The sequence below is a fragment of the Zootoca vivipara genome, chromosome 13 (genome assembly GCF_963506605.1).
Source record: "Zootoca vivipara chromosome 13, rZooViv1.1, whole genome shotgun sequence".
In the NCBI taxonomy this organism is placed as follows: Eukaryota; Metazoa; Chordata; class Lepidosauria; order Squamata; family Lacertidae; genus Zootoca; species Zootoca vivipara.
In genome coordinates this window covers 26,245,813-26,262,381 of record NC_083288.1, presented here as the reverse complement: position 1 = coordinate 26,262,381, position 16,569 = coordinate 26,245,813, and the positions used below count along the sequence as shown (strand labels likewise).

General features: G+C 46.2%; 1 protein-coding gene across 1 annotated transcript in view; it reads left to right on the top strand.

Moving 5' to 3' along the window:
* The first annotated feature begins 300 nt into the window (after positions 1-300).
* Positions 301-16,569, top strand: part of LOC118095305 (transcription factor CP2-like protein 1) — a 21,454-nt gene continuing 5,185 nt past the window's right edge. The window contains exons 1-11 of the mRNA XM_035136439.2: positions 301-490; positions 2,702-2,856; positions 4,653-4,726; positions 5,203-5,308; positions 7,859-7,965; positions 9,748-9,900; positions 10,702-10,812; positions 12,580-12,677; positions 13,144-13,198; positions 15,469-15,562; positions 16,270-16,360. Coding sequence (XP_034992330.1) covers positions 408-490; positions 2,702-2,856; positions 4,653-4,726; positions 5,203-5,308; positions 7,859-7,965; positions 9,748-9,900; positions 10,702-10,812; positions 12,580-12,677; positions 13,144-13,198; positions 15,469-15,562; positions 16,270-16,360 — 1,127 coding nt within the window. The 5' untranslated portion in view covers positions 301-407. The remainder of the gene's footprint in view (positions 491-2,701; positions 2,857-4,652; positions 4,727-5,202; positions 5,309-7,858; positions 7,966-9,747; positions 9,901-10,701; positions 10,813-12,579; positions 12,678-13,143; positions 13,199-15,468; positions 15,563-16,269; positions 16,361-16,569) is intronic.

Genomic DNA, 16,569 nt, shown 5'->3' with positions numbered 1-16,569 from the left:
TTTTACCTTACTTTGGGGTTTATCACCCAGGTTGTTTTTACCTGCCTGGGCTTTTTCATGCTTCCTTCTCTGCTCTTTTGGACTATACACCCATGTCTCTCTTTAATGAAGTTGTGGGCTACTCTTTAAGTAAGGAAATGTGTCCTGGGTCCTTGGCACCCATCAGTTCCTCTGGTCAACCCAAGGAAAGGAAAAGGCTATAAAATGCTGTTATCCCAGGTATTTAACCCTCAGCCAATTGAATGGCATTTCCTTTTGAACACACCCACCTGGCCGGCAGGTGCATAAAAAGAAAAGGGATGGTCCCAGTTGCACAACAGCCACAGCCTGCTGCAGAGCTTAGACTTTCTTTTCTTTTTCTCTGGTATTTTCCTAGTCCATCATTTTTTATTTTGGATCCACCAATCATGCTTTTCTGGCACAGCCAACCTGATCATTACTGGCCAAGCCCGGGGGAAATGTATCCTTGCTCTGGAAGCAACATTATAAGGTGAGAGGCCTTCTTTTGTCTGCCTTGCCCTTGCTCTGCCCTGCCCTGCATTTCCCTTCCCACCCAATGCCATCAGCAGAGGTCGGGGAGGTGGAAAGTTCATGCAGAAGCCTGAAATTTATTCAGGAAGGGATGCGTGGAATAGTGGCAGGAGTTAATGTATTTTAATCTCTGTTGGAAGCCTCCCAGAGTGGCTGGGGAAACCCAGCCGGATCGGTGGGGTACTACTACTACTACTTACTACTACTGATGCTGCATAGAACCATTCAAACAGCCTCACTATAGACCAACAGCTCATCTAGCCCGGTTCCAACAGCAGGTCTTGTGAAATCTCACAAGCCGAGAGGGATCTGCTATTCAGAGGTAGACTGCCTCTGCACAGGGAGGCTCCACTTCGACCATTCTGGCTGATATCCCCTCCCACAGATTCACCTCCCACGGATTTGCTTGTGACCTATTTTAAAGCCACCTACACTAGCAGCATTGCTACGTCTTGCAGTAGTTAAAAGTTTCCTAAACAAATTCCAGGAAATTAAGCTTCATAGCACAGAAGCCAGATTCATCCATGTGAGGGAGACTTGATGGACTTGTGAATGAACCAATAATTTGGATGGATCTCCTGTTGCTTTCCTTCTTGGGTTCACCTATGTTCGTTGGCTCTTTGGGGGTGCTTTGTATCCCCACCTGTAAGACTGCTCCAGCATGCCTCGCCAGTCTCCTCCCAAACTGCTGTCCAGAGTTTTTCACCTCCTGGTTCTCTTTCCTCTGCCCCTTTCTTCCTTTCCTCTCTCCACTCTGCTGCTCTTGGCCACCTCTGCATCTTTCCTCAGCCTCCTATCTCTGCCTTCTGCTGTGCTTGCAACTCTCGGAGGGGGTCTCCTCCTCTACTCTGCCTCCCTCTCCCTAACCAAAAGCTTCCTTTGAACCTGCTCTGAAGCTCACCTTTCCTAACACCTCCTCTGCCACTGGTATCTTTCCTTCCCCCAGATTGCAACTCTGCATGCAGAGGTGGATTTATTTTTAAAGTCCAGAAAACCACCCCAGAGGCCTCTTCAAGCCCTGAGCGTGACGATTGAGCCTGTTGAAGTCTAGATTTTGCAGCCGCCCACTGTTAAACGGTTCCATTTAAGAGTCCAAGGTCAGAGAGATGCAAGAGCCAGGCAGAAAGGAAGACTTCTGTGACGTACGTCAGGTGGGAGGAAGACAGGGACTGACCCCAAGCCACCCAGAGAGCAACCTAGCTAAATGCAGAGGGTATTGTCGAAAGTGTTTTTGCAGATGCATGACATGTGAAAACTGGCTTGCACACAGAGAGACTCACCCGGCAGTCTGGGGTAAAGAATTGCCCCCAGGACAGCAGGCAAGGAAGGGTTTTGTCAACCAGAAGAGAGCTGTTTCTTTAATTCCCCCCTTTCTTTCCCTTCAGAGCTGTTAAATGGGCCACTAACAAGTAACTCAGCTGCATTTTGGCAAGCCGGCTAAATTATAAATTGGGCAGTCTAGTAACCTTTGCTTGCTTTATTTGTAAGACGGATGTGAATGTTGTCAGTGCAGGACAGAAGGTGTGAGAGAGATGCTTTCAGACAAAAGCTGTGTTCTACCTAGGGCACACTGAACATTCAGAAGTGGGACGAGGGAACAGCGACACCCCCTCCCCCCACGCAATGCCTTATGACTCATGACACTCCTACCGGTACATAGAAAAGTCAAGGATGTAGAAATTAGCAGGTAATCTGCACATAAACAACTAGCCATACTGCACCATCTATGCACTGGGAAGCCACTGTTGGATTCGGCACCCTGACATTTGCACACAGCATGCATGTACATATGGAGTTTTCAAGTGTGTTTGAATATATATATGTTGCATTTATGCCCCACCTTTTCCTCCAGAAACCACAAGGAGGTACAGTCGGTATACATTTAATCCTCACAATAAACCTGTGAAGTAGGTTAGGTTGAGAGGCAGTGACTGACCCAAGGTCTTCCGGTGAGCTTCATGGCCGAGTGGGGATTTGAACCCTGGGTCTCCCGGGTCTTAGTCCAACACTCTAACCACTACACCAAACTGGCTCTCTGCCTGCAGGCTACTTCCTTCATATACGTGATGTCTATGCAGGAGTTTCTCTCCTCAGCTGAGGTGTAAAATCACCATTTGTAAGTGCACACTGACTCTCCCATGTCCACACCCCTCTCCCTTGCTACCTGCAGGGAACCCCTGACTTTGCCATTCCTGAAACAGGAAGAACCAAACAGTATCTCCACGTCAGCCGAACAGCACTGCCCTTCTTTCCAGTATGTTCTATGTGCCGTTACATCTCCAGCTGTCAAGCAACACGAGGAGACCCTCACCTATCTCAACCAAGGTAAGGTTTAGGGCAGGTGTGTGTGTGCTGAGGATGGAGTGAACTTTGCCTAGATGCTGACCCCTAGCGGTGAACATAAGGCATGGACAGATGTGTTGCCTCTTCAATATACAGTACGCAGTGAATAGGATGGTAAGCATCCAAGAAGCATAGCTGCCAAGTTTTCGCTTTTCTCGCGAGGAAGCCTATTCAGCATAAGGGAAAATCCCTGTAAAAAAGGGATAACTTGGCAGGTATGCCAAGAAGCTTAAAAACAAACCAACCAACAGCTCAGGATGGCTTTTACAGCTCAGAATGCTGCTATGCTAGCAGTTTGCTGAGGTTTCAGAAGGTAGGTAGGTAATTTTATTTCGGCCATTGGCCCATATTAGAACAATATCAAACAATTCCATCGACTTGGACCAAAACAATATACATTTAAAACAGGTCACACAATTCAGCAATACCCAACTTAAAACAACAATTTAAACTACTATCTGATAAAAGTAATCAATATATCGAGTAAGACTCTGGATTCTCACCAATAAAATACAGTCTATTTCTAAGACCTTTAAATGATTCTTAATTAAAATTATCAAAGACACGCAGTGATCCATTTCTCTTCTTGTAAAATAAAATATTAATCAGATATTTAGCGACCGCAAGGGATCTGCTTGGATCTTCATCGTTCAGAAGATATATTAGTTGAGCATCCTGCGTTCTGTCAGTAATTCTCGATAAAAATGGCGACAGATATTTAGCTCGGGCTTCCGAATGTAATGGACAGCAGAAAAGTATGTGGTGTAGAGATTCTATAGAACCACTCTTACAGTCGCATAGGAGAGAGATCTGGCCATTGGAGAGTCTATTTCCCATAACATTTTATGGAAAAGCGTTGAATCTGGCCTTTATAAAGGCGTACCTGTGCCTCATAACGGATAAAGAGGATAGATAGGATGGTACTTTCAAGAGTGGTGTTAGACCCAAGTTTAGTGGCGAACAGGTGCCAGCGCCTGTTGCGGTGTTGTATTGGAAGCCAATTTCCTCTAATTTTTGGGTGGCAGATCTCTTAGCTGAAGCTAAATCCAGGAGGTTTTCAGAAGGTTTTGCATGGATGCAGACCATGCTGATGGGTTTTTACCTCCAGATCTTCTTGAACTCCCAACTTCCACCAGTAATAGCCAGCATGGCCAGTGGTGAGGGATGAAAGGAAATGTGGAGGGGAACATAGCAGGGGCGGGGGATCCTTGGCCCTGCTGGTGCTGCTGAACTACAACTCCCATCAGCCCCAGCAAGCATAGCCAGGGATGATGAGAGTTGTAGCTCAGCAACATCCGGAAGACCAAAAGTGCTGCACATGTGAGCAAGAGGCTTCTCATCCACGGTCCATGTAAAATTCCTACTATATCAAAGGTGCTAGACTAGAACTCAAGTGAAATTTCAAAATTTTCAGATTTTGCAATTTGGATTTCAGCATCAAAACTGACATTTGACTGATAGGCTTAAAATTTGATGCTTTCGATGGGATGTTTTCTGGTTGATTAATTATTCAGGTTAACATAAAATGTATTGCATCATATTGCAAGCTACCCATCAGATACTCTCAAATACTAAAGCTACAAATGTACACAGGAACCTCTGCTAGCTGAACAGCTCAGTTGGTTAGAGCGTGAGACTCATAATCTCAGGGTTGTGGGTTCAAGACCCATGTTGGGCTTAGATAATCATTGGTGAAAATTTGTCCCTGATATTCCAGAATTCTTGACCAGTTTTTATACATCAGCCTCCCATTCCTGAAAGATTCTGCTCTTTTCTAGGGCAATCTTATGAGATCCGGATGCTATGCAATCCCAAGATGGGAGAGTTTGCAGAGGGGCGCAAGTTGCTGAAGGTGAGGATGGAAAGGGAGATTTGACTGGCATTTTTTAAAAACCAAAAACCGGGATGTTCATAATGCATAATTAGCTGATGAAATTCATTGACACAGTATATGTTGCAAAGGTTTTTTTTTGGGGGGGGGGGAACAAATAAATGAGTATATAGAAGATAGGTCCAGCCACTAAGTCATAACAACTAGATGCACAATCTCTTTGTTGAGAGAAAGCAAAGGTCCCAGATGTTGGGTGTCAACAGAGCAAGGATATTCCCACCATTCCTTGCTTGTAGATGCTCCCTTCTCATTCCTGCTATTCTGTTTGGATTTCTGTTTTCTTAAGTCTGAATGTTTTCAACATTCCTAATTGGGAGTGCTTTCAGACCTATGCATTTTAGGAGAAAACGATGCGTAAGTTGTGTTTGATGAATTGCACTTCCCCAGTGGTAGAAGTGGATCCTGGGAAATCTCTGACACCTGCTTCTCCCTGTCAGAGTGTTGTCAGGGTGGTATTCCATGACCGGCGACTACAGTATACTGAACACCAGCAGCTGGAGGGATGGAGGTGGAACCGGCCAGGTGACCGCATCCTGGATATTGGTAAGTAATGATTCATTTTTTAATTGGGCCCTGGAGACTTTGCGCCCATTTAAATACTTCTAATCTAAACCTTGCTTTTTTTAAACCTTCAACCTTCAACCTGACCTTCAATCTTCCGTAATTGGGAATGCTTGACGATGATTTTAGAGAAAATCTGATTGAGTTTTTTTATAAACGAAACCTAGTCAACAGAACAAGGTTAAATTATTGAAAATAAAATATTAAAAAAGGGGAGGCTTATTAGAGTTTTGCAATGTTTGCATTTATTTACAAATGTAGAATTGTGCATAGGTGGAGGGGCTGCTTGAAGACTCCAAAGTCCACTGCTCCCATATTACATTATAATTTATTATTATAAAAGTACATTATAATATAAACAACAACAACAACCCACTCTTTCCCGTAAGGTTCCAGGGCATGTTACAACAATTTTTAAAGAACATTAGAAGCAGTTTAAAACAACTTAGGATCACAAGATCTAGGGGTCAGCAAACTTATCCAGCAGGGGGCCGGTCCATTGTCCCTCAGACCTTTTGGGGGTCCGGACTATATTTTTTTGGGGAAAGAACAAATTCCTATGCTCCACAAATAACCCAGAGATGCATTTGAAATAGAAGGACACATTCTACTCATGTAAAAACACGCTGATTCCCGGACCGTCCGCAGGCTGGATTTAGAAGCCGATTGGGCCGGATCCGGCCCCCGGGCCTTAGCTTGCCTACCCATGAGGATCACAAGAATAGGGTGCATCCTAAAAATATACACCTCAAATGTCACAAGGCCAAGGGTGCGTTTTCAGCACTCACCAAAAACTGTGTGGCGAAGGTGCCAGACACACTGCTGTGGGGAGGGAAATCCATACCTTTGGGGCTGCCACAGAGAAGGCCCTCTCCTGGTCCGCCCCACAATCTTGAGGTGAAACATCCAAGAGCATCCCCTCTGCCAATCCCAGCACCCAAGAGGGTCTGTAGCGAAAGAGGCGGCCTTTCAGGCATTTGGGGCCCAAGTCATTTAAACGCTAATGTCAGCACGTTGAATAGGTGCCGAGTGCCTTCATGTCCTTTGCCTGAGGCAGGAAAATGTTTGGGGCCTACCCTGGAGACACATCACTGGAATATCTGCTCTATCAAGGTCTTTTGACAAGACTAAGAGGCCAGGCAGGTCTTGCCTCAGGGCAGCCCACATTGGCATTAGCTCTATTCACAGAAATCTGGTGAGAAACCCGCCAGGGAAATCTTTGTCCTTTTCTCATGCATTCTGCTCCTAACCTGGGGCTGGCTGAGATATATTTATGTCTCCAAATGCCTCGACTCCCACCCTGACATTTCAAGGTTTTCTAGAGCACGCGGTCCTGCTCAGCCACTGCTTTGCCAGCACCGCTTCATGTTTTCAGCCCTCTCCACATTTCTCCGATTCTGCATTCCACTGGCAGAGACTTCTTCTTTAGGGTGAGGGGGAAAGTGTATTTATACATGCAAGACTATCAGTATTTGTTTACAGGTAGGTAGCCCTGTTGATCTGGTGTTGTTGTTGTTTAGTCGTGTCCTACTCTTCGTGACCCCATGGACCAGAGCACGCCAGGCACTCCTGTCTTCCACTGCCTCCTGCAGTTTGGTCAGACTCATGTTGGTAGCTTCGAGAACACTGTCCAACCATCTTGTCCTCTGTCGTCCCCTTCTCCTAGTGCCCTCAATCTTTCCCAACATCAGGGTCTTTTCCAGGGAGTCTTCTCTTCTCATGAGGTGGCCAAACTATTGGAGCCTCAGCTTCACGATCTGTCCTTCCAGTGAGCACTCAGGGCTGATTTCCTTCAGGGTGGATAGGTTTGATCTTCTTGCAGTCCATGGGACTCTCAAGAGTCTCCTCCAGCACCATAATTCTGGAGTAGTCGAAACAAAATAAAAAAATTCATTCCAGTAGCACCTTAGAGACCAACTAAGTTTGTCATTGGCATGAGCTTTTGTGTGCATTCACACTTCTTCAATATTTGTGGCACTCTAAAAGAACATCATAAGGGAAAACAAAAAGGGGTTTTGAGTATAAAATAGTCAATGGGGAAAACAAAAGGAGAAAGTCAGGAGGAAAATGCAGTTACGTGGACTTAAAATATGATTACTGTTGGGAATAAGGAGCAAAAGATTCTTAAGGCAAAGTCTCCATGGGAAACTTGAGCCTGGAAGAGGGATTTGAAGAAGGGCAGTGGAGAGACAGGAGGTGACAGCCCAATTTCTGCTTCACTAAAATATTAGGAGAAGCAAAAGACAGTCTGTCTTGGGAGGTGATGGGAAATTCGCTGGGGACATCTAAGCAGAGGCTGGGTTGCACCGAGCAGGGATGGTGTTGTTGCATCCTGCACTGTGGACCCTGCTCTCAGCAAGGGGCCCCAGATGAGAGGATCCCCAAGATCCCTTCTATGATTCTATGTACACTCCCAGGGAGGGAGCTCCATGCGTTCCCCCTCCCCAAGGTGGATACCAAGCAATTGTTCCGATTGTAAGCTTGCCCTGAAATCCTGACCCTCCCCCCTCTTCCTCTGATGACCAACTACAGATATCCCCATGTCCGTCGGCATCCTTGAACCTCATATCCACCCGAACTTGCTCAACACCGTGGAATTCCTGTGGGACCCGACGAAGCGGACTTCTGTCTTTGTCCAGGTAAGCAAGCAAGATGGGGATACGCACTGGTAGGACTCATTGACTCCCACAGTTGCTTTCTCCTCCTTTAGGCCTTTATTCCCTTTCCCCTTAGACCAGTTTTGCTTCCTCTGTATTTTCCAATACGTACACCATTAGCACTTAATGTACAGGTGAAACTTGGAAAATTAGAATATCGTCGAAAAGTGCATTTATTTCAGTAATGCAACTTGAAAGGTGAAACCAATATTGCAAAGCAAGGTATGTCAAGCCTTTACAGTGGTACCTCTACTTACGAATTTAATGTGTTCCGAACACACATTTGTAAGTCGGAAAAAACTTGTAAGTCGAATCCCATAGAATGCATTGGGAGAAAAAATTCGTAAGTCGAAGCAACCCTATCTAAAAATTCGTAAGTAGAAAAAATCCTATCTAAACCGCATCCAAGATGGCGGACGGAGCTCCATTCGTAAGTAGAGTTATTCGTAAGTAGAGGTACCACTGTATTTGTTGTAATTGTAATTATTTGCCGTTAGGGCGGCAGGTCAATTATAAATGTAATGTAATGAATGAAATGAAATGAAATGTAATAGTGATGTTTATTTTTGTATTATTGTAACTATTTGTTTTATTAATGTGGAATTTCCAAAAGAAAGCATTTGTAAAAATAAAAATAAAAAACAATAAGTTGCATTACTGAAATAAATGCACTTTTTGGCGATATTCTAATTTTCTGAGTTTCACCTGTAAATTTCAGTAAGTGTAAACCAACCTGTATGCCTTCAGCAACTGAATAACAAGTAGATGTTGTTAGGATAATGGCAGTCAGCGGATGTGAGCAAACATGAGCGCATCGCACTTCAGGGGTTACACAGGGCACCGCACTTCAGGCGGTGCCGAAACAATGCTGTAGAAAGGAGTGTGTTAGACATGTGTGTGTGGTGCACGTGCTGAATTTTAGCGTCGCTGAAATTTGAGAGCCCAAAGTCCACCTCTGGCAATAGTACTGTATGTAGGAGCTGCAACAAAATGTCGCAGTGCAGAAGGACCGGGATTCCAGCCACTCTGTTCTTTTCCTGCTGCCCAGCAGTCAGTTAGTATTCTGTGTTCATTGAGCATGTTTAGCCTTCATTGGGCTGTTTCATGGAGCCCCCCCCCCAAATGGATGGCTTTAAAAGAGGATCAGATAAATTCATGGAGGGTAAGGCTATCAATGTGTACTAGATCTGATAGAGACGTTCTTCCTCCACTATTGGAGGCAATAATGCTTCTGAATGCCTGTTGCTGGAAGAGAGGGTTCTTGTGCTCAGGTCCTGCTTGCAGGCTTCCCACAGGCATCTGGCTGGCCACTGTGCTCTTAAAAAGGCCTGCTGCACTTTTGCAAGCCTTAGGGTTCCCCAAACATTCAGGTGCTTCCCCTTGTTTGTGTGTGGCAATGTTTTTGGCCCCATAAACACTGGCACGGGTGCCTGAACATTGGAACTAAAAGGGATGTTTGCTACCACTCTGGCCTTGCACATGGAATGAGCAAAGTTGTTTTGTACAGGCTCTTGACTGTAACAAGGCTCCTTTCCACTCAGCTGCCCAAACTGGAAGAGTCCTTGCTCAACAAGCCTGAGGGATCGCTCAGTTAGTAGAGCATGAGACGATTAATCTCGAGGTTGTGGGTTCAAGCCTCACGTTAGGCAAAGAATAAAATAAAATCATTCCTTTCAACTCTACAACTCTCTGAATACCCCCTATTCCCAGTTGTTGCTGCTTACCCGTTTTTTGACCTTCCTCTTCCACTTTTTTGGGTAACAGGTCCACTGCATCAGTACTGAGTTCACATTGCGCAAGAACGGTGGCGAGAAAGGCGTTCCCTTCCGAATCCAGGTGGACACCTTCCGGTCCAACGAGAAGGAGGAACATGTGGAGCATTTGCACTCAGCCAGCTGCCTCATCAAGGTCTTCAAGGTAATGCTGCCTTGCCCAGCAGGAGCTGGTGATCAAACCTAACACCCCCCACCCCCAGAAGCAGGATCCTCCCAGCATAGAAGCCTTGCTATAGAGCTCCTCCTTCGGAAAGCTGAAAGCAGGTGTAAACAAGAGAGTGCCTGCTCTGTGTGACTCAAGCAAATAAGCCAAGTTGCATTAGGCTACATAAGGCAAAACCTGGGCCCAGTGAATTTGTTGGGAGCACCTAATAAACTAGTGTGCCGTTACTAAAACTAAGGGGGTATGAATCTGATTCGGCTTCTGGATGGGATGCCCTCTAAGAGGCCCTATGAACAGAAGGCGAGACCTTGTTAGTGGTGATGCCCAGTTGGGGGCTGATCTGTGACAGGGCCTTTTCAGTGCTGGTTCCCTATCATCATCATTAACTTTCAAGGTTGTTGTTCTGTTTTTTAAATCCTGTTTACCCATGAGTTTGGTGGCTAAAGAATTGCGATCACTGGATAAAAGAATGTTTTTGGCTGCTTTTATAGTTTTGTTTGTTTAAACTGTAACCGATTTTTGATGTTTTAAATTGTCATTGTTTTTGGAATATTTTAATCTGTTTTAGAATGTTTGATTTGTCTTTGTTTTGAATGGCACCTTTTGTTTTAAATGGCAGGCTTTTTCAATGGGTTTCAATTATGCGTGATTTCACCGATGCGTGAAATTAGAACGTAAATTGGGGGGGGGGGCTACCAGTAACTATATACAGGACCATACTGTAAGTGCTCAGTATGTGAAAATCTGATTTTATAGATATAGGAAATGTGTACTTTTCAGCCCAAAGGAGCAGACCGGAAGCAAAAAACAGACCGGGAGAAGATTGAGAAGCAGTCCCTTCAGGAGCGTGAGAAATACCAGCCCTCGTACGAAAGCACCATGCTGACAGAGGTACGGGTTCCCTTTCTACAGCAGGGACTGAATAAAAGAATTGTTGAGTTGGAAGCAACCCCAAGAGCCATCTAGTCCAGCCTCCTGCAACACAGGAATCTTTTGCCCAACATGGGGCTCAAACCTGCGACCCAGAGATTAAGAGTCTCATGCTTTGCCAACTGACCTATCCCAGCCTTATAACTTGTGGCCCTTCAGATATAATTGGTAGGGCTGGGTGATATCAGCTTTTCAACACTGTGGAATATCACCAGCCCAGCATCGCGGTATGGTGATATGTAGTGATATTGAAAGAACAAGCTGCATTGTCCTCAGTTTGCAAGGTGCCGGATGCAATTGCCATAGCTCTCACTGTGGGAGCTGAGGTGGTTTCACCCCAGTGCCTAGTGGGCTGGGACGAGGCAGCTTGTTTGTCCGGCTCAGCTGGGGCAAGGCAGAGCCATCCTCGTTGCTCTCCCCATTTGTGCAGGAGCCAGCGCCAGGCTGGGGGATCCTTTAACTGCTCGGAGGGGAGCGGCAACCACACACTCCTCAGCTGAGCAGTTTAAAGATGCAGAGAGAAGAACAAGCTGTATTGGCGCCTTGCCAATGCAGCTTTTTTCTCCCTCTGCACAATAAGAGGGCAGAGTGGGGTGGCGGTTTCACGCAGCAATATATCGCTGGTGAAACCGCCACCACTCCTGAGTCCCTCTGCTAGCAACACTTGTTGGAGGAAGTCTCTAGCAGAGGGACTCAGGAGTGGTGGCGGGTTCACCAGTGATTTCTTCTCTTTGGTGATCACTTGTAGCCGAGTAAGATTGTCTTCCATAAACACGGTTTTAACCATGAGTCCGTAAGCGATTGTGGAGGCCAATTCTGGATCCACACGTCCTTCCACAGTGGGGACATTGGTTTCCGGGCGGGAGTTGATCACGGTGTGGATTTGCCAAGCGTGCCTTCCTCTTAGCACGTTTCTCCCTTGCGTCCTGAGTTCGAGTGTCTTCAAAGCCCATGACACCTTTGGTAAAGGCTGTTCTCCAACTGGAGCGCTTGTCATATTGTTATATTGTGAAGCCGACATCGCGGTCTGCTCCTCATACCGGTCCTGGGCGATATATTTATATATCACTCAGTCCTAATTACTGGACTGCAGTTCGTACCATCCCTGATGAGTGGTCATGATGGCTGGGGCTGAAGTCCAACAACAGGCTCCCCCCATCCCTAGCTTAGAGCCAGCTTCCCCAACCTGGAGCCCTCAAGATGCTTTGAACTACAACTCCCACCAGCCCTAGCCAGAACAACCATTCTGTCGGTGGCTGATGGCCCAGGTCTCTTTCCATTCCTCATAGCCCCTTAAGTCTTGGCGTCTTTGTAGTTCTATACATTTTCTTTATTCAAATCAAAGTTCCACGAGCAGCCACATTCTTATTTCACACTGCTTTTGCTAGTTGTAGGGGCAGGTAAAGAGTTAAGCAGGGCCTTGTCCACTGGGAATCCTCCTCAGCACCTCATCTAGCATCTAGGTCTTCAGTAGGCATTGCCCACATAACTTCAAGCCTACCATCACATCCATAAGGACTAGGAACTTGCTTCTTGAACAAAAGCTTTATGCAACCATGCAGTGCCATGATGCACACAGCCCTTTGATAGGTGTTGTCTGAAGTAGGAGGGCTATAGCCCCAAGGCACCAGAGGGTGGGCGAGTGTGTGAGTGAGATGTTGCAGCATCCAAGGTCTAACATTTCTCTCTTGGCCTTTGTTTCCTCTTAACTTTCCCCTCCTTTTCCAGTGTGCCCCATGGCCAGAAGTTGCCGGCAACCTTCAGAGTCCTCCGACCACCCCCGGCCTTCTCTCCCCCCATCCATACAAGTTTCAGACCCCTGAAAGGTAAGCTGGGCAAAGCAAGAGCCTGTAGTAGCATGATAAAAGAACCTCATCCTTTCGAAGCCCTGGACGACTCCTCCACCCCATGAGCTGCATTTGTTCTGACTTGCTTGCACAAAGCTCAGACTATCTCCTGTCTTTATTGAGCATTCCTTCCAGGGCTGTTAAATGACATTGAGGATCCGTCCCAATTTGTGTCAGCTGTGCTCATACGTCTTCCTGTAAACTGTTTATCTTTCCCACACTGTCCAGAGCATTTCCCCGTCACTTTCCTAATTGTGGCGGGTCTCCCCCCCCCCAATTTAGCGGGTTTGTTGTGCTAGGGTGACAGGGTGCTTCTAACTGCTGTAATCACACAAACCTAAATATCTGGTCTCTGTTTGAATCCCTCCTGCAAAATGCTGACCATCTAGAGGTGGGCCCTGGCCATCGAAACTGAATAACCCACTTTTGTTTCTCTGTTTGGCAGTGTGTGCTCCTCACCTGGCTACACCTTGGATAGCTCATCAGAGAGCACAGCAGAGGTAAGCAGGACGGGACGGGGGACAAACCGATAGGCTGGCTTCACCCTCGTAAAAGTTTTCAACTCTTTTAAATTTTCTAGGCACTGGTGCAATCTTAAAATGTTTTTATAAGATACATTGAGAAAGCTGCTTCTCAGAAAACCAGAGTTTTAGCTCCATTTTTCTGCAGGTCCCAGCTACTTGGGCTCACCATGAAAACCAGGAGGCATATTCTAGTAGCCTGCATTCATTTTTTTCAGATTGGGAATGTAAGAGCAGCCCTGCTGAATCAGGCCACTGGCCCATCTAGTCCAGCATCCTGTTCTCAGTGTCCAACCAGATGCTTGTGGGAAACCCACAAGGAGGATTCGAGCGCAAGAGCCCTCTCCCCTCCTGTGGTTTCTGGCACAGAAGCATTACTGCATCCAAGCATAGCGGCGGAGTGCAGGGGGCTGGACTAGATGACCCTCGTGGTCCCTCCCAACTCTAAATCTGTGGCTAGTAGAGATTGATAACCTTATGCATGCACACAAAAGCTCATACCAAAATAAAAACTTTAGTTGGTCTTTAAGGTGCTGCTGAAGGAATTTTTTTATTTTGCTTATTCACAATGAATTTGTCCAATCCTCTTTTAAAGACGTCCAAATTGGTGGCCATCACCGCATGAAAAATGACATTCTTTTATTTGACCTGACAGGCCGTATTCCTACGCTTAGCGTCAGCAGCAAAAAAAAGGTCTGGGTTGTTTCACACCATGGTTTTCAAGCAATGTTCCAGGTAGCTTGGGAAATTAACCAGTCTCTCCTCCTCTGTTGAAGAACTGCAAGGTTCCCCCACAAGAACCACCACCAACTGCTGAAATAGGCAGCTGCAGAAGCAGGCTGGGAGCCTGAGAGCTCTAGGTTAAGAGGAACAGTTCTAAGACCCCAAAAACCTCCTCTGGCCTGATAGGAACCGAGGGCAGATCCACACCATTCTTGCAAAGCAAAGGCACATTTAAAAGTACATGAGTTTTCTGGGAACGGTAGTTCACCCCTCACAGGGCAACGGCCCCCAACTTCCTTAAACTACAGTCCCCATAATTCTTTGGGGCTTTAAATGTGTGCTAGATGTGTATGGGGTGGGGTGGCTCTGCCCAGAGCTGTAGCTAGGTGATCCTGCGTCCCCTAGCCATGGACGAATTAGCTCTTTCAGTCTCTCCTCCAACCACCCCCTCCACCCATTCAGTTCACCCTCTATTTCTCTATTTATAGACATGGGTTTTTTTTTTTGTGTGTGTGTGTGTGCTGATTTTGCACCCCTGGTGGGGGCCCACCTCACCACCCCCTAGCTGTGGTCCTGGCTCTGCCTTGAGTGTGCAAAATGCCTGACAATCCTTGGCTAATGGGTTGATTCAGAAAGGGTTACCTGAAGGCTGTAGCACTATTTGATGGCAAAGAGATCTGAACCCCGTCCCTGCCCCATAATCCCAGTAGGAGTTATGCTAGTTTGTGCCTTGCCTTGCTTTGTTTTCTCAAACATGGTACAAGAGTGACGCCCGGTGGCAGCAGATGGTTTCACTTTTAGCAGCAGGCATCTGAAAACGGCATATGCATGCGTCACTGTGCTTAGCAAAGGACACACCACACACAACAGCACCAGATAATTGCCAGTGGCTAGTCCAGGCCAACTTTTTCTTTGTTGGTGTTGCTCTTCCAAGCAACACCAACGGGAACTGAGGAGAGAGCCCAAAGGTTGTCATCCCCACGGCACTGAGTTCGAAACATGCCACCTGCAGCTCACAACACCTCGTCCAGGCCTCTGAACTGATTGCACACAAAGGCTCTTGGGAACAGATTTTGAAGATGTTCTTTTTCCAAATTCCTGCCAATAATTTTTCCCGCAGCAGCAATTAATGCCATTAACTGCCATCTCTTTTATTTCATGCAATTTTTTTTAAATAAAAAATTGAAATCCTAAATATTCATGCAAGTCATCCAGAGACTGGGGGGATGTAGAAGGATATAAATTAAATAAATAATAGGGGCTGGTGGCATTACAGCAACCCCATCTTCTAGGGTAGGGCTTCAAAGTTCCTTGGCTCAGTCCTAAAACATCGAAGTGACACTCCGAATCCAATCATAGATGGTGTTAAACCTTTTGGCACCAGCCAGCAAAGTGTGGAAGCCAAGAAACTCGATTGTTCTGATACTTGGGCTTTTATATACTGCCTTTGATGTATTTGATTCCCAGTGCCCTCTGGGTTGCAGCCGATGTTGGTTTCTCCATGTTTCTCCCACTCTTCCTTTCAGGCCTTGAGCCCGAGTGCTTCCATCTTGGAAACCCAACAATGGTTGCACAAAAACAGGTTCCCCAATTACTCCCGGATTTTCGCCAGCTATACAGGTGAGTATTCTCCTCTTCCAACACATAGCTCGCCTCCCTCCTTAAATGTTGATTCCACCCCCCCCAAGTGCCCTTTTCTGGTCTCCCACCAGAACAACCCCCACCCTACAAATATTTTTTTAAGGCATGGAGAAAACTCTCTCTCTCATATTTTTAAAGTTCAGAGAGAATGCCACCGCTATGCACTGCAGAGCAAGCTGAGATTTAGATTGCAATCTCTACAAGGCAGACGCCTGTCTCTGATTATGTGACAATGTAAAACGCCATGTACATTGATGGTGTGATATAGTCACAAATGAATTGGTTGTGCCAGTCCCTGATACCCTGGAAGTATTTTACAGGGTGGGGGGAATTAACTCCAAGGCAAATTGTGGAGTGAGCTTTCCTGAAGCTGTGATTGGCTGGACAAAAGCATCAGAATTGACACTGGGCCAACTCAGTCTTGAGCCCCCAAAAGCTCATTTGGTAGAGCATGTGACTCCCAATCTCAGGGTTGTGGGTTCGAGGCCCACAATGGGCAAAAGATTCCTGAATTTCAGGGGGCTCGACTACATAATCTTTGTGGTCCCTTCCAACTCTATGATTCCAAGTTATTTTGCTCCTACTGCTGTCCCAGGTATATGCACCATGGATTTTACAACTTCAGGGCAAATTCTGAGCAGGGACCATTTTGCCAACAGATTCCTCTCTTTAACTTCCTCCCACAGGAGCTGACTTGCTCAGGCTCTCACGCACGGACCTTGTGCAGATCTGTGGAACAGCAGATGGAATCAGACTCTCAAACGCGCTAAAGGCCAGGTATGGAATTACGTTAATTCCCCCCTCAGTTAAAATTGGGGAAGGGGGAAGCTAAAGGGAAGAATATTATTACATCTTGTAAAGAAGTTCTCAAAGTAGCTTAGTGTTGATAAAACATACACAAGGGGTTGGGCTGCAATCTTCTACACACTTACTTGGGAGAAAGTCCCATTAAACTCTATCAGGATTATGTCTGAGTTAGCTGGTTA